Source organism: Perognathus longimembris, chromosome 6 (genome assembly GCF_023159225.1).
Source record: "Perognathus longimembris pacificus isolate PPM17 chromosome 6, ASM2315922v1, whole genome shotgun sequence".
Taxonomy (NCBI): domain Eukaryota; kingdom Metazoa; phylum Chordata; class Mammalia; order Rodentia; family Heteromyidae; genus Perognathus; species Perognathus longimembris.
Genome location: NC_063166.1, coordinates 51,775,822 through 51,799,518, shown reverse-complemented (window position 1 = coordinate 51,799,518; position 23,697 = coordinate 51,775,822). Strand labels below are relative to the sequence as shown.

General features: G+C 43.3%; 1 protein-coding gene across 7 annotated transcripts in view; it reads left to right on the top strand.

Moving 5' to 3' along the window:
* The window catches only part of Rin2 (Ras and Rab interactor 2), a 190,284-nt gene that overhangs the window by 159,308 nt on the left and 7,279 nt on the right, over positions 1 to 23,697 (top strand). For all 7 annotated transcript variants that reach the window (XM_048348724.1, XM_048348718.1, XM_048348722.1 and 4 more), the window contains 3 exons: positions 828 to 1,961; positions 16,997 to 17,302; positions 20,239 to 20,370. In XM_048348724.1, the coding sequence (XP_048204681.1) occupies positions 828 to 1,961; positions 16,997 to 17,302; positions 20,239 to 20,370 (1,572 nt within the window). The remainder of the gene's footprint in view (positions 1 to 827; positions 1,962 to 16,996; positions 17,303 to 20,238; positions 20,371 to 23,697) is intronic.

Sequence of the window (23,697 nt, the reverse complement as noted above, 5' to 3'; positions counted from 1 at the left end):
ACAGATTGTGTAACACCCCCCAGGCCCAGCTGCTGCTCCTAGGGGTTAAAAGGGAACTTGGAGACCCAATTCCTTGGCTGGCAGCCTCCACAAAGGGCATCCCAGGAGAGAGAAGCTGATTGGAAAGGGTGGTGTTACTTTCTGAGCTGACTCGGTTTTTGGAAAATAAGTCTAGGAACCCAGATGGCCTTTTTTGAGTTTATACAGTAATTATTCCAGTTATTTGTTTAGGTGTTTTTCCTCCCTTCTGGCATACCTGAAAAAGGTTGGCCTGGCGTCCTCTGATGGCTGGCCAACATGTCCCAAGGACTGGGAAGCCTGTCCCTGGAGCCTTCCTGGGAGCCCAGAGCCGGACCTGGAAGCCTTTTTGCCCTTTCCAGTAAAGAACTGCAAGAAAAACAAAACCAAGCCCGGCACTGGTGGCTCATGCCCATTAATCCTAGCTACTCAGGAGGCTGAGATCTGAGGATGGCTGCAGTTCAAAGCCATCTTGGACAGAAAAGTTCATGAGATTTTTATTTCCAATTAGCCAGCAAAAAGGTGGATGTGGAGCTGTGACTGCAACAGTAGACACCAGCCTTGAGCTAAAAAGCTAGGAGACAATGTCTAGGCTCTGAGTCAAAGCTCCATTACCAGTACCAAAATAACAATGATAATGATAATAATAATAAATTTAAAAAAAATTTAAAGTAATGAAAAAAAGCAGGTGTAGTCCCTCCCCTCCTAGGCCTCTTGTCCCACAGTATGCTTTGTGACTTTTGATTTGTGAAGGAATAGCCCAAGAGTACTGTATTTACATTCTTCTGTTTACTGATAATGACTTTCAGATTTCTGGAGCTCCTCGGCTGATGACAAACCCCCAAGTCCTCCACCTCCCCATCAGCCTCTCTCCTGGGACCCCTTCTGCCCTGCCTCCTCGAGTCAGCTCTGCCTTATAAATGGAGTGCATTCTATAAAAACCAGAACGCCTTCAGAGCTGGAGTGCAGCCAGACCAATGGAGCCTTGTGTTTTATTAATCCTCTTTTCTTGAAAGTGCACAGCCAGGACCTCAGTGGAAGCCTCAAACGGCCCAGCACAAGGACTCCCAATGCGAATGGCACCGAGAGGCCTCGGTCCCCCCCACCCAGGCCCCCGCCACCCGCTATTAATAGTCTCCACACAAGCCCTGGGCTGTGCAGGACTGAAACCCAGACGAGCATGCCAGAAACAGTCAACCATAACAAACATGGGAACGTAGCTCCGCTTGGAAGGAAACCAACTCCCATCCCTCCACCCCGCCTGAAGAAGCAGGCTTCTTTTCTGGAAGCTGAAGACAGCGCAAAGACCTTGACCGTCTGTCGGCCCGGGCTGAGAGAGCTGGAGCTGGGCACAGCTGGCTGTGCAGGTGGAGCCCCGCCTGAGGACGCCCCGGGGCATTGCACAAGAGCCCAGCCTCCCTGCTCTGAATCACGGCCCCCGTGCCATGGAGGAGGCAGGCAGAGGCTGAGCGACATGAGTCTCTCCACTTCCTCCTCGGACTCCCTGGAGTTTGACCGGAGCATGCCTCTGTATGGCTATGAGGCGGACACCACCAGCAGCCTGGAAGACTACGAAGGGGAGAGTGATCAGGAGACCATGGCACCCCCCATCAAATCCAAGAAGAAAAGGAACAGTTCCTTTGTGCTGCCCAAACTGGTCAAGTCCCAGCTCCGAAAGATGAGTGGTGTGTTCAGCTCTTTCATGACCCCGGAGAAGCGCATGGTCCGCAGGATCGCAGAGCTGTCCCGGGACAAATGCACTTATTTTGGGTGCCTGGTACAGGACTACGTGAGTTTCCTGCAAGAGAACAAAGAGTGCCATGTGTCCAGCACCGACCTGCTGCAGACCATCCGCCAATTCATGACCCAAGTCAAGAATTACTTGTCTCAGAGCTCTGAGCTGGACCCCCCCATCGAGTCACTGATCCCCGAAGACCAAATTGGTAAGTGCTCAGGGTTTTTGTTGTTGTTCTTTCAAATATACAATCTATAACCTTGTCAGATAGCACACCTCATTCGTTATCTGGGATGAAGTTTTCTCCAAAGTTAAAAATATGGCACAAAGGTCTCGCCTCATCTGAATCAGAAAAGCTGGAGTTCGTTAGGCATCTGCCGAGTTACCAGGCTGAAAAACCCTTTCTGGAGCACTTGGTGAGATTGGACTCTGCTCAAGAACAGTCTGTGCCTCTCTGGTGGGTCCAAGATGCAGCGGAGCCACTACTGCAGCATGTTGAAAGTGTACATTTCTGTAGCTGGCACACATACCCAGGTATTTTTGCTGTCTTCTAATAGGCAGTGGATGTTTTGTTCTACTTTATTTGGGGAGCAGAATTTCCACAGAGGTGTAGCATAATGTTCAGAGACTACAAAGATCAGGGCTGCAGAGTTATGAGTTGCTGCCTTGAGCACACAAACATCAGCTCAGTAGGCAGACCAGGACTTGTGCCCAGGTCCTGGGACCTTGTCAAGCTGTTCGTGTGGGAACCACACTACTGGTATTTTGTCCCATATGATCCGGTGCAAGAACAAAAAAAGTGGGAAAGCTAAATTTATTTGGTATACCTTTAAATAAGTAACATAGTTGGGAGGTCACATGAAAGGCGTTTTCTCCAAAGTCAAGGGGAAATACTTTCTTTATAACCTCATTGAAGTGCTGGATTGTTAATAGTTACTTTGGCAAGTCGCTGGCCAAGGCAAATTTGAATTTGGCAAGCAGCCTTTCCCCTTCCCCCTCCCCCCAGGGCCAGAATATTGAAGGGTTTTTTGTTGTTGTTGTTTTAATTTCAGAAGGTTGACTCTAAAAGGTTAATTTGAGACTTTATTCACTGAGCAGCTGCAGCCAAAAGGCTTCTAAACATTCCCAAGCAGTTCAGAAGCGAAACCCAAGTTTCTTCCTTCTGATTGGGTGGGTTTGTGGAAAGTAGTAAACACTATGTGGTAGAGTGTGTGAGCATGCATCCCCCCTTCTTTCTCTTTCTCTCTCTTTCTCTCTCTCTCTCTTCTCTTTTAAGCAGCTCGTTCATTTGCTCACAGAAGAATCAAAGCCTTGTTTGTTTTCTTGCTGTGGTTTGACTAAGCCCAGATGATAAGGGCGTGGTTGGAGCTAAAGTGAATGGCTAAAAGGAATGGGTCTTGGTAATGTGAGTGCCAATTGAGAACTGGCCCGGAGACTTCAGAAGGTGGCAGGAAAGATCTACACAAACTGCCTCTTTACCCTGGCCTTCCTTCTCACAGCCTCATCTCAAGGGAGACCCACACTCAGTTTTAACAGAGACCCTGCCTGCAGAGACCTGCACGCAAAGCTCCCTGTCCTGGTGCTGACGTCAGGCCTGAGCTATGTGCAGGCAGAGCCAGCCAGCCCACGGAGTAGGGGCTCCCAATGAACAGGCTTTTGCTTTTGCTTTTCTAACTGATATCTTAAGCTCCAGCCCATGGGTCCTGGGAAGGTCTCCCACCAGCTCCTTTTGTAATTAAGTACAGCTATGGTATTTGCTCTGCGAGCTCAAGGGCTCATTTTCTTCAAAAGGCTGGTGACAATTATACACATAGCTGCTTTTAATTCCAGATCTAAGGTCCCGATGGGAAGGGCAGCTGGCATTTGTGGTGCTTCTCTGAGAAGCCAGGCAGCCTGTCCAAGCTGTCTCAGAGGCTCAGTGAGGAAGTCTTCTGCAAGGTAGAGGAAGGCAGAGATGGTGCTATGAAGCCATTTGCTCTAAGGCTGAATGAAACAACTGGTAGCCAGCAAGTGCTGTACTTGAACTTCTGGGGAATCATAACCCCGGTTTTTCTAACCCTGTCTCTCTACTGCAGACTGTTGTTGCAGTAGAGTGACCCCTTGTTGAGATGGCCATAGAACCTCTGGAAACAGTATCATGCTTTTGTGTTGGTTGGTCAGGTTTGTTTGTTTGAAATCAGGTGTCCCTGAATTGACAAGGCTGACCTAGAACTCTGGGACTCCAGCCATTCTCTTGCCTCAGCCTCTGGAGTCGCTAGGACTACAAGCATGCACTACCACACCCATCCTAGGTTATTTTACATTTTACTTTAAGTAGTTGTACAAAGGGGTTTCAGTTCAACATGTCAATTTATGAGGACAGTGCATATTGATCTGTGTCACCCTAATGTTGCATTACACAGGCAGTTTGTCCTGTTTCACTGATGAAACATTCTATTTTTGAAAGTATAGTGAAAGTGCTGGGCTTGTGAAAGTAAGGGGAAGATCAGGGGAGCAGAGGCCAACCCATCACTGGGAGGGAAATGTAACCCAAATTATTCGAAAGCCAGTCTCCTTATTAGAGAGCAGGTGATGAGGTTAAAACTGACTAGAACATTCTAGTTGCCTGTCTTACACATTACTAAAAAAAAGACTCACTTAGAAAAGTGTTGTAAGCCAGATGCCGGTGGCTCTTGCCTGTAATCCTAAATACTCCAGAGACTGAGATACGAGGACTGCAGTTCAAAGCTAGCCTGGGCAGTAAAGTTCATAAGACTCTTATCTCCAGTAAACTACCAAAAATGCCAGTAGTGGAGCTGTGGCCCAAGTGGCAATGTACTAGCCTTGAGCACAAAAGCTCAGGAACGGTGCCTAAGCCCTGAGTTGAAGCCTCAGGACTGGCATTCACACACAAAAAAAGTGTTGTAAACACACTGACACCTTTGAGACTCCTAACTCAAGGTTGCTATATTTCTTTAAACACAGTTAAGGCATCTACAAAAGGCCAAGATGTGTAGAATTTGGCTCAGTGGGTGCTCTTAAAGGTACACAGGGGAGCATTCAATTCATCTCAGTGCCCTCCTATGGAGTCTCACTGGGAGAACACCAGAGCCTTCCCTCTAAATGCTATCTCCAGAATCTCAAACTTCCAACTGGCTCCGAACAGATGTCTACTAAGGCATGTGGGCTTTCCAAGAATGTCAGTTGGATTTCTCAGCTCTAAAAGAAAGCTAGTCCTGCCCTCCTTTCTTTCCTACCATTTTTGGAGGACATAGCTCTGAACTAGGAGACAAGAATTCTAGATTGATTTACCTGACTTCTATTCTGACATCAAGCAAGCAGGAGGCAGCATTTACTGAAATAACTCCTCATAGAATGAAAGCCCAACCATTCATTGGTGAGAAAAGACCTTTTGAATACATGCAGATGGATCTCCTTGATGTACAGAGATGGTGCTAATTTGTCTTCTTCGGAGAGTGATTTTTCCATTGCAGGAAGGAAAGCCAGTGTGTGTGTGGTGGCGGGGGGGAGGGAGGTGGTAGTTCTAACCCAATCTCATGTACTGCCCAAGTCCTGGAGAATCAAGCTCAGAAATTACAAACTGCCACTGTAGTGGTTATGTCCCATCATGGAGAGTTTTGACCTTGTCTAGATTTTCCTTTGGGAGTACTTCTGCTCAACCGTCCTGTTGTTTCGAGATTCTTGTTAATGGTCTGACACCGGCCTGGTGTCCTGGTTGGGGAAGGAGAATGAGACATGGACCAGCTCTTCCTTCCATCCTGAGCCCCCACTGAGATCCCCCCTGGACAACTGTCACCCCCACCTCTGAAGTACTTCATGAAGGAATAAACCAATATTTTAACCAGAAGCAGACATAGATTTTAGGCCCTGCTAAAGGCCCTGGGGTCATTTCCTTCATGGGAAAAGTGAGTTAGACTCATTAGTGTGGGGTACAAGTGTAGGTGATATTACTTGTCACCCAACATTTGGTCCTCATCTGTGGGGTTTCATATCATACTTTTCTTGCTTTGGCCTTTTTCAACCTGTAGAGGAGATGTAGCCAGCATTTCTGGTAATGATATCTGGTAATGATATCTCCATTTGTGCAAATATTGTAGTTGACTTCACTTTAGGAAAATAATTTTTCATTTCTAACTTGAAATCACTCTTGTTTTCAAACCTTGATTCAAGAAAAACAAAAAAAAAAGTACTCTCAAATTCTCTATTTCAAATGATTCACTGCAGGCTCTCAATAATGAGTTGAAATAGCCAACTGTTCATATTCCTAAAAGTAAAAATTAAAATAAAAACATGACTATTTTTTCTTTAGTTGCTGTAAACCAACATGTGTGTTTTCTCCAAAGAGCTTTTAGATTATTTGAAGAAGCAGAATTAATCTCAATTCCTATAAATTTCAAAGAATACATTAATTTACCCACACAAGTGTGTTTTGTTTTGTTTTTGTGCTGTTACTGGGGCTTGAACTCAGGTCCTTGTGCTCTCACTTGGATTTTTTGCTCAAGCCTATCAATCTACCACTTGAAATACACCTCTACTTCTGTCATTTTTTATTTTTTTTTGTCAGTCCTGGGGCTTGAACTCAGAACATGGGCAATGTTCCTGAGCTTTTTAGTGCTCAAGACTAGTGCTCTACCACTTTGACCCACAATGCTACTTCTGGCATGTTCTGAGTAGTTTATTGGAGATGAGTACCATGGACTTTCCTGCCTGGGCTGGCTCTAAACCACCATCCTCAGATCTTGGCCTCCTGACTAGCTAAGGCATGCGTCACTGGTGCCCAGCACTGTGTTTTGTTTTTTTAACAAAGAAGTGATACTGTAAATGTGGCTAGACACCAGAGAATTAAGTATGGAATTTAGGACAAAGCATTAGTATATGCCTGTAATTCTGGATACTCAGGAGGCTGAGGCAGGAGAATTACTTGAGCCCAAGACTTTGAGGGGGGAAAGTGAGGTGAGTTTGATGTGATTTCCTAAGAATTGTAACTTCTTTAGTTCAGATTAATTTTTTGTTATGTAGTTGGTTAACTTTATTGAGTACTTAAGTCTGGTTCAGGTTCCAATAATGTGATTTATTATACATTTTTAAAATTTACAGTTTGGCCCCAGGGACCTGAATTATCTGCCCTTTTACTTTGTTGTTTTATTTTTATTTTTTGTGCCAGTCCTGGTGCCTGAACTCGGCTGGATGTCTCCTTCTGTTTTATTTGCTCAAGGCCAGTGCTCTACCATTTGAGCCACAGAGCCACTTCCAGCTTTTTTTTTTTTTTTTTTTTTGGTAGTTGATTAGAAATAAAAGTCCCCTGGACTTGTTCTGCCCATGCTGGCTTAGAACCACAATTCTCAGATGTGAGCTTCCTGAATAACTAGAATTGCAGTAGCTATTACACTAGCGCCCCCCCTCCACCCCCCACTCCTTTATAAAGCACTCTTTTGAAGATGTGTCCAGAGAGGCATATTAGTGCCAAATGGAGATTAAAACCTGGAATCTTCTGACTTCTGATCTAGACCCATCCCATGATGTAGCACCTGTCTTCCTACAGTTAACATTGAATAAAAAGGATGCTCTGATGTCTCTGAAAATCAGCATCAATGGACTGAAGACCACATTAGAAGTGCTTTACTTTTCCCACAGGCATCACCTGTTGAATAATTTTTACTTCCAGGCATTAAAATCGGGACAGTTAGTTTATATGGACCACCAGAAGGTGCTCAGCTTTGGAGCTGAATGTCTCTGACCATGTCACCATCTCCATGCTACCCACGCCATCCAGGGAGCTGTCAGCCAGCAGTACACAAAGCCCCCCTGCACAGAGGCCTGCATATGGGAGCTCTCTACTCCTGTGGGGACAGCATGGGCATCACAAAACAAGTGACCAAGCTACAGTGTTTCCTAACATAACCTAGAGATACCAGAGAAAAGAGGAAATCATGCCAAAATGGAGGAATATAACTGGGGAGCAGGCACTAAAGACGCTGCATTGGTTGAGTGATGTTGAGATTGGTTAGACCTTGTGGCATCAATACCAGTCTTCTCTGGCAAAACAGTGGTTCTTGGCAAAGCCATGCTGCATAGGCAGAGTCCTCACTAGCCCTCAGGTCTGACCCTCACACGCTAGTCTCTCAACAGGGCCCATCCCTGAGTGCTCCTCTCAGTACAATGTCCACTTTGGAGGTTCTTAGTTATTGTCAAGGCTTAGGGCCAACTCCTAGGTAGGGATGAATACTACCTGGTGCAGTCATTCTTTATAACAATGGGGAATTGGTTCCAAGACCCCTTAGGATACCAAAATGCAAGGATGTTCAGGACCCTTATATAAAATAACTACCTGCATGTCTGCATATAACCCATAAACATCTTCCTGAATACTTTAAATCATTTCTAGATTACTTATAATACGAAATGTAATGTAAATTATACATATGCACACTTGTTATTCTTGTTTTTACTTTCATTGTGCTCTTCCCCCCGCCCCTCATATTTTCATTCAGGAATTGATTAAATGCATAGAATGCAGACCCACAGATGTGGGCAGATTGAACTGAATACTTATACCTATAGCATCCCGTTAATCTTCCTAATGTCTCAGAAGGTCCCATTTGTTGTCCTCATTTTCATAGATGAGGAAACAGAAGTTTAGCAAAGTCAAGCCATGATGCAAATAAGACTGAACATGTGATGGGCCTTTTCCTATACCTGTCCTGGTTGTTAGTTACCGCTGACCACAGAGGTGAAGTTAGACTTTGCTGAAGGCACATGCCATCCACAAAGCTTCCCGCTGATGCTCACTATCATCACCTGGACAAGGCCACATTTACCAAATTTCTGCCATATAAGGTCATGTGTCCTCCTCCTCCTTACTGGAAGAATAGGAAGAATAGAGGCCGAATTAAGCCAGCCTCCTCCCCACCCCCCAGAGGAAAGGTGATCTACCTAAACTATTTGGAATGCTTCCGTAGAGCGGTTAGGGCTGTTTCTTCTTCTTTGCCCTTCTTTTTACTGGCCTTTTGGTAGAAAGCACTGAAATTGGTGACTGTGAAACTACAGGGCTATATTTATTTATCAGTATATTTTCAGGTCCCATTTCAGTCTAACCAAATGAAATGGGCGGGGGGGAGGGGCGGTGGGGAGCAAAACAAAACAAACACAAAACCCTGACCTGAATTTTTTAAACCTGGGTCCCTTTTCTTCCAAGGAAAGGACCAATGGCTTCAGCTTGCTTGCTTGCTGACATCGGCTGCTATCTAGGTGTTCATAGTGTCAGATGCCTCCTCTCTTCCCTCCCAGAAGTGCTGTGGAATTCCTAGCTGAATGGTCCCATTTTACTGATGAGGGAGTTAAGGCTGAGAAAGGGGATCTACCCTCAGGGTCACAAAGGAGCAAGCTGGCCATTTGGACTTTGCATCTGAGCCCAGGGCCTTTGCCATACCAAGTGGTCTGGGTTTTGAGCGATTTGTAAAGGAGGATGGGCAAGTGACTGCCCAATGTGAAATTAAGGCTTGTTAGGAACTTGATTTCCTTTTCCCTCAACTATCAACTCTGCCTTGACAGGATGAAGAAATTCCTCAACTGAAAGTCAGAGGTGGCTGGTGGGTGGGAGGATGAACTCAGGCAAGACCACTGGACTTGAGGTCCCCTGACCTGTCACATGGGCCTATTTCCTAATGTCATGTTTCCTAGTATATCCATGCCTCCATTTCTTCACACAGAACAAGGTATCAGGGACACCATGGTACCCTGCTGCCCATTGACATAACTTGCCAGTCTGGTCAGTACCTTGACCAATGGCCAGTACTTGCTACATTTGGCTTGAGACTTTTTCATATTAACAGAGAGGCTGGGATATGAATGTCCACCCTTACCTTTAGAAGCAATCCGTTCTCTAGTCAAGGGAGGTTTAGCATGGGGGCTTCAAGTTCCCAGAAGGGCTAAGCTCTAATGGCTGATGATGAGAATAAAGCACACCTTGCTGGCTGGTCTCCTTCCCTCTCTAGCACTTCCTGGGATTGCCCCCCAAATTAACCACTCACACTCAAATCCTTGGCCCAGGATACTTATTATTCCAATTATGAACAAAAGGAAATATTTTAGTATATTAACAACAACAGCAAAAGAAGCATCCTCTAGTTTTACCCTTTCTGCACAGAGAGAGATTCACCATGCCGTCTCCTGACTTGACTTGTACCTCATCTCCACCTTTGGAAAGTCATTTGACTTCTACCCTCCCATCTATAACAGGAGAATGACAGTAGTTCCTACTTCATCAGCTGAATGAAAGGTCAGCAAAATAATACAGATTAATCTTTGACTGGGAACTGCACAAGTAAACAGCAGCAGTGCTAAAAGTTTACATTTAACAATTTGATTTTCTTGCAGAAGATGTCCCATTTCCTATTATCAGACATTAGTATCGATTTCCACCACTTTACTTCTATCTAAAATATAGAATTGGGATAAACCAAGAGACCTTATGATCTAGCCTTGTGGTTTTATTTTTATCATACTAACTTGAGATTGTAACTGTGGCATTCTAGATATAGACTGAGCATGCCAAATCTGAAATGCTCAAAAAAAATTAAGATATTGGATTTTCAGAGTATGACTCTTTTGTGAGTAAAATCCACATAAATATTCCAAAAGAACAACCAAAACCCATCAAAAAACCTCAGAAATCTGAAATACTTCTGGTCCCGTGTGTTTCAGATAATAGACACTGGATATGTATGACAAGTGCTTTCTGGATATTTCCTCTTTGTCTCTGGGGTTCTCATTTCCCTGGCCAGCAGTGGATGAGCAAGAAACACACACACACACACACACACACACACACACACACACACACACTCATACTCCTTCCCTCCCCATTGTTATTTGTGGTGCTTCCTGTCTGCAGTCTGTGCCATAAGTTTGCAGGAAGGATATAGGGCAAGGATGTTCTCTGTCTCCTTTTCTTTATGCTCTAGAGGCAACACACTGGCTATTTCCTATCCATTACTATGTAAAATAACACCAATACCAGCCAACAGACCCCAAGTAACTGCCACAGTCTTGACTACTTTTCACTTAAGGATGGATGATCTTTGGGATCAATCAGTACAATCTGTAGAAATGTTTTCCAAAACTTTGATTGCGTTTGGTCATTTAAAGAGAACAGGTACTGTTTAATGTCTAAAAATTTACAATGTTATAGTTAAACGACTCTTTAGTATTTTATTTTGTTTTGAAGTGATGCTGAGGTTTGAACTCAGCCTCACACTTGCTAAGCAGGTGCTCTACCACAGAGTCACATCTCCAGCCCCATTTCTGCTGCTTACTTTTCAGATCGGCTCTTCCTTCCTGCCTAGTGTGTGCCTGAGCCAAGATGTGCCTAGCTTTTGATTTCCTGTCTTGCTAACATGACAGGCATGTGCCACCACATTTAGCTTCTTTCCACGGAGAGGGCGTCTCGACTCCTGTCCAGGCTGGCCTACAACAGTAATCCTCCCACTCTCAGTCTCACTTGTAACTTTGGATGACAGGCATATATCACTACACTCAGCTAGGAGTTAAGAAGGGGTCTCAAGATTGTTTATGCCTATCTGACCTAGAACTATAACCTCCTGTTTTGGTCTTCTAATTTGCTAAGATTACAGGCATGAGCCCTTAGTGCCCAGTTAATATATTAACTTGTTATTAAAAAAAAAAAAGATATTAATGAGCTTCCAGAAAACCCTGTATCACCTTATCTTATTTTTTCAATGGTTTCCAGTGTTGGCAAACATCTCTTTGTTCATGGATAAGCAAATTGTCTCTCATAACTTTGGAAGCAGATGCCTTTGGTTTGAAACCTGGCTACCCTCTTTTTTTTTTTTTTTTTGCCAATCCTTGGCCTTGGACTCAGGGCCTGAGCACTGTCCCTGGCTTCTCTTTGCTCAAGGCTAGCACTCTGCCACGTGAGCCACAGCACCACTTCTGGCCATTTTCTATATATGTGGTGCTGGGGAATCGAACCCAGGGCTTCATGTATAAGAGGCAAGCACTCTTGCCACTAGGCCATATTCTCAGCCCCTTGTGGCTACCATCTTGATGACCACTTGACGTCTATCTTTGAGTTGTAATTACCCCCTCTCTAAAGTGGAAAAAATTACACTTTTCCCTGCTTGGGGTTTGTTGAAAGATTTGATGAATCAGAGTACCTATGTGCCTAGGAGAGTGTTATTGTTCTTAGTTTCAAATACTTTGGCTCATTTTGTTGGAATTAAAGCAACCAGAGATTAGGAACATAACCAAGAAGAGTAAATGAGAAGAATGGAGATGGAAGTGTTCTTTGGTGTATTTTTGGTCTGAGCTAGTCCTCATTCTGAAAGATCCTGTGTTTCTTATATTCCTGAAACCACTGCTATAGAACAAGGCCTGCTTTGCCGTCACACAGTATGCTAGTCATTGAAGTAACAAGTTATAGAAAAGAGAGTTTATTGACAGAGTAAGTGGGGAGACATGGGAGCTCAAGTCTCGAGCCTTTTCCTGAAAGTAGAGTTTAGGGATAAAGGAACAAGATTGAGATGAGGGAGAAGGAAATTAGAGACGGGGAAAGTGAATTAATCAGTGGTCTGCATGGGCATAGTCAAGCTTTATGCCTCTTCACAGAACACGTGTCACAGTATGGTGGTATTAGCATGCTAGGTGCTGAGGACATTGGACTGACCCTCTGACATCAGTAGGTTAAGTAATGGACACTTGGCAGGCCCAAGTGAAGGCTCACTGGTTTCAACTGAACTAGACAAGGAACTCCAAATTCCTGAAAAGTAACATGAATGATTGCTATCATTGTGACAACTTATCAGTCACATTATCTATCGTGAAGCTACTGGGTGTCTAATTGTTATGTCTTAGCTAAGTGATTGCTAAAATCATTGAGGAGGGCAGCTAATTAGAAGCGAACGGGCTTACAAACAATGGGTTTATTCAGGTTTTTCTTCTGTTTCAGCACCAGCAGTTTTTTGTTTGTTTGTTTGTTTTCCATTTTTGGTTGCAAAACTGTGGGCTGCTGACTCACTTGGAAATTAGGGATACCCACAGCTCCAGGATGCCTAAGGGTAGAGTCCAAGGGTCCAGGCCAGTACTCATCACTGACCACAAGGATGAGTGGCCTGAGGGAATCCACTCCACTGCTGGTACTGTCATCTTTTGAGAGCATTTCAGGGCCTTTTGGAGGTGATTTGTGTTGATGTTTGGGGTTCTGAGGTGACCAGGCATCATCTATAATTAAGTTATTCTTAGCCCGGCACTCGTGCTTTATGCCTTGTAATCCTAGCTACTCAGGAGGCTGAGATCTGAGGATCTCAGTTTGAAGTCAGCCTGGTCAGAAAAGTCCATTAGACTCGTCTCCCACTAACAAGCAAAAAGCTGAAAGTGGACCGTGGCTCAAGTAGTAATAGTATGCCAGTCTTAAGCAATGAAGATAGGGGAGAACACCCAAGCTTTGAGTTAAGTCCCAGCATCTTGTACCAGAAAAAAAAAAAAAAGTTACTCTTGGTGTTCAAGTTGAAAATCCCACACTGGTCATCAATTTTTTTCTGTTCTCTGATACATGCATGTTTATTTGAATTCATAAAATTGCATAAATCCTAATGGCTGAGCTTATGGGTATCCAAGTAGTCACCATCAGATCCAGAAATAGAACATCTCCATCCCACTGCTACCTCAGAGTCCCCGTTGGTTCATCCCCAATACCTCTCTGACTCCATAGGCCATGTTTTGTCCACTCTTGGATTTTACACGAATGAATTGCTGTAGAGATGTTCACATCTGACTTCTCTCACCTGGCATGGTGCCTTGGTACACATCTTCATTGAATGAATGTGTTGCATTGTCTGAAGCCCATTGTAGTATATTGTACAAGTGTTCCCCTGAATCCATTCTTTTGTACCAGGCTTTGAGTTAGGTCCAGTTTGTAGCATTAATAAATAACATGGCTGTGAACATTCCTATATATTTCTTATTAATGAGTGACATGACATTTATTCCCACCTTTTGGAGACTCTATTCTACCAAGGTAAAGGTCACACATATTCATGAGCTTTTGTATTAAACTAATCAGTGTTTACAAAGCACCTTGGCCTTAATGTAAAGAGATCATTAACTTTGGGACTGAGGATGTAGCTCAGTGGTAGAACACTTGCCTAGCATGTACAAGGTCTTGGGTTCAATTCCTAGCACCAGAAAAGAAAAAAAGAGAGAGAGGAAAGAAGAAAGGAAAGGAGGAAGGGAGCAAAGCAGAATATGTAATTATTTCAAGTAGCCATGTGTCTTCAAGCAAGCCATTAGACATTTCTGAATTTCGGATTTTTCAAAAATATAGTATTGTTGCTGTACAAAAGTAATAAAGGGGAGCTGAGAATATGGCCTAGTGGTAGAATGGCCTCATATACATGAAACCCTGGGTTTGATTCATCAGCACCACATATATAGAAAAAGCCAGAACTGGTGCTGTGGCTCAAATGGTAGAGTGCTAACCTTGAGCAAAAAGAAGTCAGGGACAGTGCTCAGGCCCTTAGTTCAGGCCCCAGGACTGGTGCAAAAAAAAAAAAAAAGTAATAAAGGTCAGGCACCCATGGCTCACAACTATAATCCTAGCTATTCAGGATGCTGAAATCTGAGCATGATGGTCCAAAGCCAGCCCAGGTAGAAAGTTCATGAAACTGCAGTTAACTACCAAAAAGCTACAAGTGGAATTGTAGCTCAAGTGGTAGAACCCCAGCTTGAGTAAAAACAGCTCAGCACCCATTCCCTGAGTTCAAGTCCCCAGGACACACAGAGAGAGAGAGAGAGAGAGAGAGAGAGAGAGAGAGAGAGAGAGAGAGAGAATATACTTGAATAGGACTTTTACCCACCTGCATACTCAGTAAATACTATTATTTATCATGACAATCAAATAGGGTAAGGTCAAAGATGCCATGAGGTAACACAAGGTTATTAACAAAATACCCAAACTAAGTAATCTGTTTTAATGCCAGATGTAAAGTAAATATGTTGTTCTGCTCCCCACCCCCACCTTATTGGTTCCAATCCTGAGCTTGAACTCAGGGTCTTGAGGCTCCTACTTGGATTTTTTTTGCTCAGGATGGTACTCTACCACTTGATCCACACTGCCACTTCTGGCTTTTTGGTGGTTAATGGGAGTTAAGAGACTCACGGATTTTTATGCCTATGATGGTTTTGAACTGCAGTCCTCAGATCTCAGCCTACTGAACAGCTAGGATTACAGATGAAAGCCACCTGCATCTGGCTTGCTTTTCCTCTTGATTTATAATTTCTTTTTCTTCAACCTTGGTTTCTATAGTCACATTAAGCTCTATATTTAAAAAGAAAGCTGGGCACTGGTGGCTCATGGCTGTAATCCTAACTACTTAGGAGGATGAGATCTGAGGATTGCAGTTCAAAGCCAGACTGGGCAAGAAAGTCTATGAGACTCTTTTCTCCAATAAACTACTCAGAAAATGCCAGAAGTGGCACTGTGGCTCAAGTGGTAGAGCGCTAGCCTTGAGCACAGAGAGGCTCAGGGTCAGAGCCCAGGCCCTGAGTTCAAGCGTCAGAACCTACAAAAAATAATAATAATAAAAGAGAATTCTAAACTGTTTGGTCTAAGTGAATGGAACACCTCATGGGGGGAAAGGGAAAGGGGTAGGTGAGGGGGGTATGAGGGACGAGGTAACAAACAGTACAAGTAATGTATCCAATGCCTAATGTATGAAACTGTAACCTCTCGGTACATCTGTTTCATAATAAAAATTTGAAAAAAAATAAATAAAATAAAATAAATATGAAAAAAAAATAAAAGAGAATTCTGCCCGATAGAAGATAGAATTAAGAGGAAGTCAAGCTGGGGAACCTAATCACTCTAGGATCAGCAGTAACTTTTGGCCTGGTTAGAACTTTAGGGTAGAGGAAAATTGTTTTCAGTGTTTGTACATCTGGCTTACATTACTCTTCTTTTTCCTGTGGACTTCTAATAATAGACAGTAATTTAGGTTCGATATGATCTGATCCAATGTCTGGAATTCCAGAGGCCAGAACAATAACCAGACTCTTTGCAATTTTGTAAGTGTGTAGTAGAGCCATGGTTTTCCAGAGTGGAATCACACTGAAGTGTCCTATGCCAGGATGTGGCCCCAGAAAGGTTCAAGTGGCTTTGACAAGAATATGTGCGCATGAGATGAAAAAACTGGCATTGAAAATGCAGAGAATTTATCACTGTATAAGTTATTTTCAGCTTAGATCTCCAGATTTATGGCACTAAGCCATTTTAGTATTAGCTAAGACGCTATTTTGTTGGGAAAGTATTCGAAGAAGAAGGGAAGAAGAATACTACCCACAAATCTGAACAGAGACACAACATTTTTCAACTTTTAATTTTGAAATCACTTCAGACTTTAGGAAAGTTACACAAATAATACACAGAACTAGCTAGGCTAGCCTTCACCCCAGTTTCCCAAATTTTAGCCCTTGGCCACATTTACTTCATTCTCTTTTCTCTTTGCACACATACACATCTACATGTATACACATGCCAAACACACACCATAATACATGCACATGCATATACACTGTAAGTTGCAGGCATTATACCCTTTTTTTCCCCTAAATACTTATTTCCTAAAAACCGTTACAGAACTACCATATGTTACCCAATCCACAAAATAAACCTTGAAGTCCATGTAACACTATTATCTGACTTGGAGACTTTATTTGGTTTCATGTATGTCCCACTGATGTTCATTATAGCAAAGAAAGTCAAGAATCCAATCCAAGATCACATTATATTTGGTTGCATTTATTTCCTCAGAATCTATCAAGGGATCTTTGTCTCTTGCTACTAGAAAATACTTCCTTTCAGATGCCATACTTGCTTTCCTGTCAACAAAAAAAGACCAGGGGGGTCAAAAGAATATATTCTAGAATATTGGCTTGTATTTATTGGGAGGGAGGGTAAAAATAACTTAAAATAAATGTGATTAATTGTTTTGATTATTAGCAAGCAGGGCATTATTGGGGAAGATTAACTTTCCCTTGTCTCAGAGTAAAATATGTTGGCATGAGTTGTGTTGCTGGTCGGGAGGTGTCTGTTGGGGCTAAGTTCTCATTGCCTGCATCTCCTTCATCTCCTTTAACCAATGTGGAGAACTGCAGGTGTACATTCTGGGAAAGCCGAATGTTTCTTCGTTCTTCAGACAATGGTCACAGTAGTTGCATTTTCTTTGGCAGATGTAGTGTTGGAAAAAGCCATGCACAAGTGTATCCTGAAGCCCCTGAAAGGGCACGTGGAAGCCATGTTGAAGGACTTCCATATGGCTGACGGCTCCTGGAAACAACTCAAGGAGAACCTGCAGTTGGTGCGACAGAGGAATCCGCAGGAGCTGGGAGTCTTCGCCCCCACACCTGATTTGGTGGATGTAGAGAAAATCAAAGTCAAGTTCATAACCATGCAGAAGATGTATTCTCCAGAAAAGAAGGTTATGCTGCTGCTGAGGGTGTGCAAGCTCATTTACACTGTCATGGAGAACAACTCAGGTAAGGCTGCTCAGGTCCAGCCCTGAGCCACTTCCTGCCAGTCCTACATCCCTACATCTCCTCCTCTCTGTCACTTGATTTTACCCAGCAGCTCCCTCTTACAAGTGTAATACAAGGGTCACTCTAGTGTCTGCCAAAGGAGTCACTAGCAACAGCTTAGAGTGTAATAAAATATAAGTGGACAAGGGCAACAAGAGTTATATAGGATGCTGCTTTAATTAAGTATTTAGTTCTGGGTAGTGGTTATAGATTCAAGCTCTAGGATCTGAGTTCTAATCCTCCTTCCAGCTGAGCACTAGTGACTCACATCTGTAATCCTTGCTACTTGGGAGGCTGAGATTGGGAGGATGACAGTTTTAGCCTGGACAGAAAAGTTTGAGAGACCCCTTCATAAGGAAGAACTGGAGTCACTAGGGCATGCTTTTTATCCCAGCTCCTATGAAGCTTAGCATAGGTGTGTGGCACCCAGACAGACAGGAAGGGAGACTCTACCTCAAAAATAACCAGCAAAAATCAGGATTTTAGTTATGTCTCAGCAGGAAATGCATCTGTCTAGCAGGGTAGGAGCTTAGTTCAAACCCTCCACTAATGAGGGACTACCTTAGCCTGCACTGTAGTTTTGCATCTGTGGCTGTAGATGACCCTTTCTGTTATAAATGGGACTGAGCATAGACAAGTGGTGCATAGTCCTAAGTGTGACGGACATATTCATTATCACCAACCTTTGTGTGGATGATCAACAGCATGTCCCAGAAACTCAGAGCCTTTGGTGACAGTGAGGATTCATTAACCCTTTCATCGCCTGCCCTTGCTGATACAAGCACAAGCAAAATAATGGAAATTCACCAAAGATTTCTAAACTGGGAAAAGTAAGCTGTGGGATTTCCCTTTGCTGTTGCCTGTAGGTGCCTCATAGAATAGGATTGAGCACTTGCCCCTCCCAGGTTACCTCTGAGTTTGTAATCCCAAGGACAATTACCACTATTTTCTTCTGAGTGACAGTGCAGAACAACAGAGAGAACACGCAGGCTCTATTAACCACTGATTAAATAGGAAGATGTGGGGCTGGGAATATGGCCTAGTGGCAAGAGTGCTTGCCTTGTATACATGAAGCCCTGGGTTCGATTCCCCAGCACCACATATATACAAAATGGCCAGAAGTGGCGCTGTGGGTCAAGTGGCAGAGTGCTAGCCTTGAGCAAAAAAGAAGCCAGGGACAGTGCTCAGGCCCTGATTTCAAGGCCCAGGACTGGCAACAAACAAACAAAACAATAAATAGGAAGATGTGTGCAGGTTGCAAATTATTGAATAAGAACCATAGAACGGGAACTCTCTCTCTTGCACGTGCGTGCGCATTTGTGTGTGTGTGTGTGTGTGTGTGTGTGTGTGTGTGTGTGTGTGTGTGTGTAGTATTGGACGAGTTAAGGGCCTGAGCAGTGTCCCTTAGCATTTTCACTTAAGGCTAGCCCTCCACAGCTTGAAACACAGTTCCACTTCTGACCTTTTGGTGTCTAATTGGAGATAAGAGTTTTATGACTTTTCTACTTGGGCTAGCTTGTTCAAGCTGATCCTCAGATCTCAGCTTGTTGAGTAAATAGGACTATAGTTGTGAGCCACCAGTGCTCCGGCAGAACTGGAACTCTTGAACTGGTAACTAATACAAATATGACCTCTGAAATTTGCAAGCATGTTTCACATACAGGAAATACATATCCTAAAGTTCATGAAATCAGTTTCCCCAAATGAGCTAGGTGTGGTAACACATACCTGTAATCCTAGCACTCTGAAGGCAAAGGAGGATCATGAGTTTGAGGCCAGCCTGGGCTACATAACAAGATCAGCCTGAGTTACGTAGTGAAACCCTGTCAAAAAATGAAGTCCCAAACCAACTTGTGCACAGGATCATGTTCTTCTCAACCTCCACTTTAGCAACACTTTAGACAGGACATTCTTCATGGTGGAAGTGTCTGACCTCCTGTGGTATACTTAGCACAATCCCGGATGCCATTTGCACACTCAGCCTCCAGTTGTGACAATGAAAAGTGTTTCCAGACAGTGTCAGGTGTCCCCTGGGCAAGCAGAATCATGTCCAGTTGAAAGCTACCATTGTAAAGACAGCTAGAAGAACTACAAAAAAAAATTTTGCCACATGTTACTGACTCAATCTGTGTACTAATTAACACGATCTGATTTGGCATACTTAAATAAATTAACAGTATGCTCACATTAAGTAGAGCATGAAAGTTATTTTTTTCCTGGTCAAGTTTGGTCTTGCCCTTAGATGATTAATGTGCATAGAAATCAATAGGAAATGAGACCTCAACAACTAATGTATTAGGAAGTGGGAAAGACAAAAAATAAATAAAAACAAAAAAGAATTGACATAAGCACCTGCCTTATTAAAACATAGAACTTGCTATGAGTTAAAAATATTTAAAGATACTCTATTCTCATACATAATTTTATGCAGACCATAACACTGGGCAGAATGGCTGTGTGTTGTGGGTAAGCACAAGTAGGAGGATCACAGTGCAGGCCAGTGCTGAGTATAAAATGAGATGCTACTTGAAAATAACCAAGGCAAAACAGTGACTGGAGAGGTAGCTCAAGTGATAGAGAACCTGCAAGGTCAAGGCCCTGAGGTCAATTCCTAGTACCATGAAAGAAAAAAAGAAAAGAAAAGAAAGAAAAAGTAGAGAATTGAAAATATGTTCATGGGTCCTAGACATTGATTCTAGGATGGTGAAGGAGGTCTTGTCTCTCCTTTTAGCAGCCGAGAGTGGAGGACTACACAAGATTCCAGAAACACCCACACCTATTTATAAATAGCTCATTTCCCCCAGAATGACTCCTTGCTGTCTAATAAAAGCAGCAAGTAGGATATGAAAGTTGATTTAAAATAATATTCCTGTCCTGCCCTTTCTTCTTCATGCCAGGGAGGATGTATGGTGCTGACGACTTCTTGCCAGTCCTGACCTATGTCATCGCTCAGTGCGACATGCTTGAGTTGGACACTGAAATTGAGTACATGATGGAGCTCCTGGACCCCTCGTTATTACATGGAGAAGGTAATGAAGGCACTTCTGAAAAAGTTGGAGGGACTTGGTGGGATTTTTGTTTCATTTTTATTTTTGTAACGGAGACAAACTTTAGGGAACATAAACTTAGCTATTTTATGAGGCGAGCACTCTTGCCACTAGGCCATATTCCCAGCCCCAAACTTAGCTATTTTAAAGAGAAGAACTTGCTGGTAGTTTTATACATCCATAGTGATCAGCAGCCACCACCTCTTAACTCGTGTCCGTGTGTGTCCGTCCTGGGCTTGAACTCAGGGCCTGCATGCTGCTCCTGACTTTTTATGTGCTCAGGACTGATGCTCTGGCACTGGGAATGTGGCTTAGTGGTAGAGTGCTTGCCTAGCAAGCATGAAGCCCTGGGTTCAATTCCTCAGTACCACATAAACAGAAAAGGCCAGAAGTGGTGCTATGGCTCAAGTGGTAGAGTGCTAGCCTTGAGCAAAAGAAACTCAGGGACAGTGCCCAAGCCTTGAGTTCAAGACTAATGCTCTACTGCTTGAGCTACAGTTCAACTTTTCGCTTTTTTTTTTTTTTAACCTGGTTAATTGGAGATAAGAGTCTCACAGACTTTCCTGCTCAGGCTGACTTTGAAACACCATTCTCAGATTTCAGCCTCCTGATTAGCTAGGAGGATTACAGATGTAAGCCATAGCACCTGGTTTCTTTTATGATATCTTAATGGCTAGTTGAAGTTTTAATGGTTTTTATTTAAAAGAAGTATGGAAGGACTTTTGTTGATTTTTAAAAGATACACACACACACACACACACACACACACACACACATATTAGAAAATTTAGGAATCAGCCCTACTCCTGATGGTTTACAACTATAATCCTAGCTACAAAAGAGACTGAGGTCTGAAGGTGGTGGTTCAAAGGTAGCTGGAACACAAAAGTCCATGAGACTCTGATTTCTAGTTAACCACCAAAAAGCCAGGAAGTGGAGCTGTGGCTCAAGTGGTAGAGCACCAGCCTGGAGCAGAAAAAGCCAAGTGTAAGGCCCTGAATTTAAGCCCCAATACTAGCACGAATTAAAAAAAAAAAAAGCATAAGAGAATGTGGGAGACAGAAACTAAAAGGATAAAATACAACTCTGCCATAAGTAAATACTTCACTGAGACCCATTAGAGGAAATAAAAATGGCATGCAATAGAATAAACATCGTTTTACAAAAGAAATATTCTCTCTGATTCCCAAGGGAAGCTGTAAACTTCTTATTAGGGAATATTCCCATCACCAGAAAAATAACCTGTAATCACATCAGTGAAATACAGCTTGGCTTCTGTTTTTATCTTTTAAATGGCTTTAAAAATAAATAATAATTGGTTCATGCCTGCAGTCCTAGCTACTCAAGAGGCTGAGATCCTGAGGATCAAGATTCAAAGCCAGGTAGGGCAGGAAAAGCCAGAAATGGAACTGTGGCTCAATTGGTAGAGTGCTAACCTTGAGCACAAAAACTCAGGGATAGCAATCAGCCTCTGAGTTCAAGTCCCAGAACTCACCAAAAGTACATACATACATACATACATACATACATATATACATACATACATACATACATAGTACATCCATCCATCCATAAATAGAGAATTAGTTTCTTTCCTAGTTTACAAAAGGATATCGGCTCAATGTTAAAATAAAAATAGGTGTGGGAAAACATGAATAGCTTGCCTTCAGTTTGCCTTAGTAGTTCAAGTTCTTTCTTGTTCCTTTTCTCTGTCTGGGAGAAGAAATTCCTTCTCCTTACACATCAGTCAGGAATGATAGCAAGCAAGTCACCTGGATGCTTGAACCTTGAGAAGCAGCACTAAGTGGGCCTCCCCTATGAGCTGGCAGTCTACCTGAGAACAAATCAGGGCTTGTGCTCATTTTTCTTTATATATCCCTGGGAGAGACCAGACAGACCCTGAGGGTGATATTTTGCTCTCCCCCACCACCTTTTTTTTCCAGTGAGTTTCAGTGTGGGCTTGAATACAAAAGTCCACCTGCTCCAGGCACAGGCATTTCCCATGGAGAGAACTTGAGCATATTGCAGTTCTAAGCATGTGTCTTGTAATGTCTTCTAACCTGAGTTCACCAGTCCTTGGTGTTCCTGTGAGAGGACTGTCCTTCCTGGAGCCCCAGCCCTCTTTGGGCATTGCCACTGCAAGCGGAGTAATAAAGATCCCTGTGCTCTCTCCCACCGTGCACACACAGAAATGGGCCTTGTCATCCTTTTACCTGTTCCTGTCCCCTCATGGACTTTCCCCCCTGTGGATTCAAACTCTCTGTGGAAAACCCACAGGGACATTCCACACATCCTAGAATTTGGCAGGAAGAGAAACACGTGGCTTTGTCCAGGCACCAAAAGAAAAACTTACATTAGTCCCAATGCTGTGCTTTCCATTCCTTTTTTTTTTCTCTTTTTCCCTTTGGTTAGCTTTTCTCATGCTTAATTCTGGTAATAAGTATGAAGACCTTTGGGAAAAGGACGCACCAGTCTCTCTTAGAAAACCACTGTGTTGTTAGGATGATGATATATGCAGGACAAACAGATACTTATATCTAGTGGTTTCAGGAGAGGGACAACCATTTCCTGACCATTCTGCAAACTTTGTCCCAAAGCCAAGGCAGTATGGGTGACACATGAGCATCTGACTCTCTTTACCTCCAGGAATCCCATGTGAGAAAAAAACAACACACTAGTATCCCACCAAGGGATCCGTGAGCCTGCACATGTGCTAGAGCCTGATTGCACCCGGCTGTGTCTGGAGCTGTGTCTAGGGCTGTTTGGCTTTTCTTCCTGGGGAGAGTGGATGTGCCAGGCAGCCTAGCTGTGCTTACAGACCAAGCTGCCCAGCACTGAACTGCAGATGGGTAGGAGCTGTGGTGAGTCGTTACAGATCCATCCCCTCCACAGTCTACCCAAAGCCCTCTCTGGTTTGCAAAGCAGCAGCCACATGGTTTTTCTGCTGTTTAAGCAGGCATTCTCATTTACAGAACAGGCGTCATAGAATCCCTGAGAAGTGCATGGCTTTTTCTCAGGGTTACAGTTTTGCTGAGATCTAAAACCTTCCTCTAATTGCATCCACATGTTTCAAAATGAGGGCCGTTGTGTGCTTCTAGCATTTTGAGTTTTCTCTTTAGTGGCCTGAACATATCAGAGCTATGGAGTCTTAAAACCCATGATCCAAAAAAATCCCTTTCACCTCACAAGGATTTTAACAGTCCTTTGGATCTAGTTAAACACGGGCAACTCCTCACAGACCTCTGATTACTTAAGTCTGTATCACGATTTCTCCCAAAGTCTTTGGTGTACCATTTATGTTTATATTAT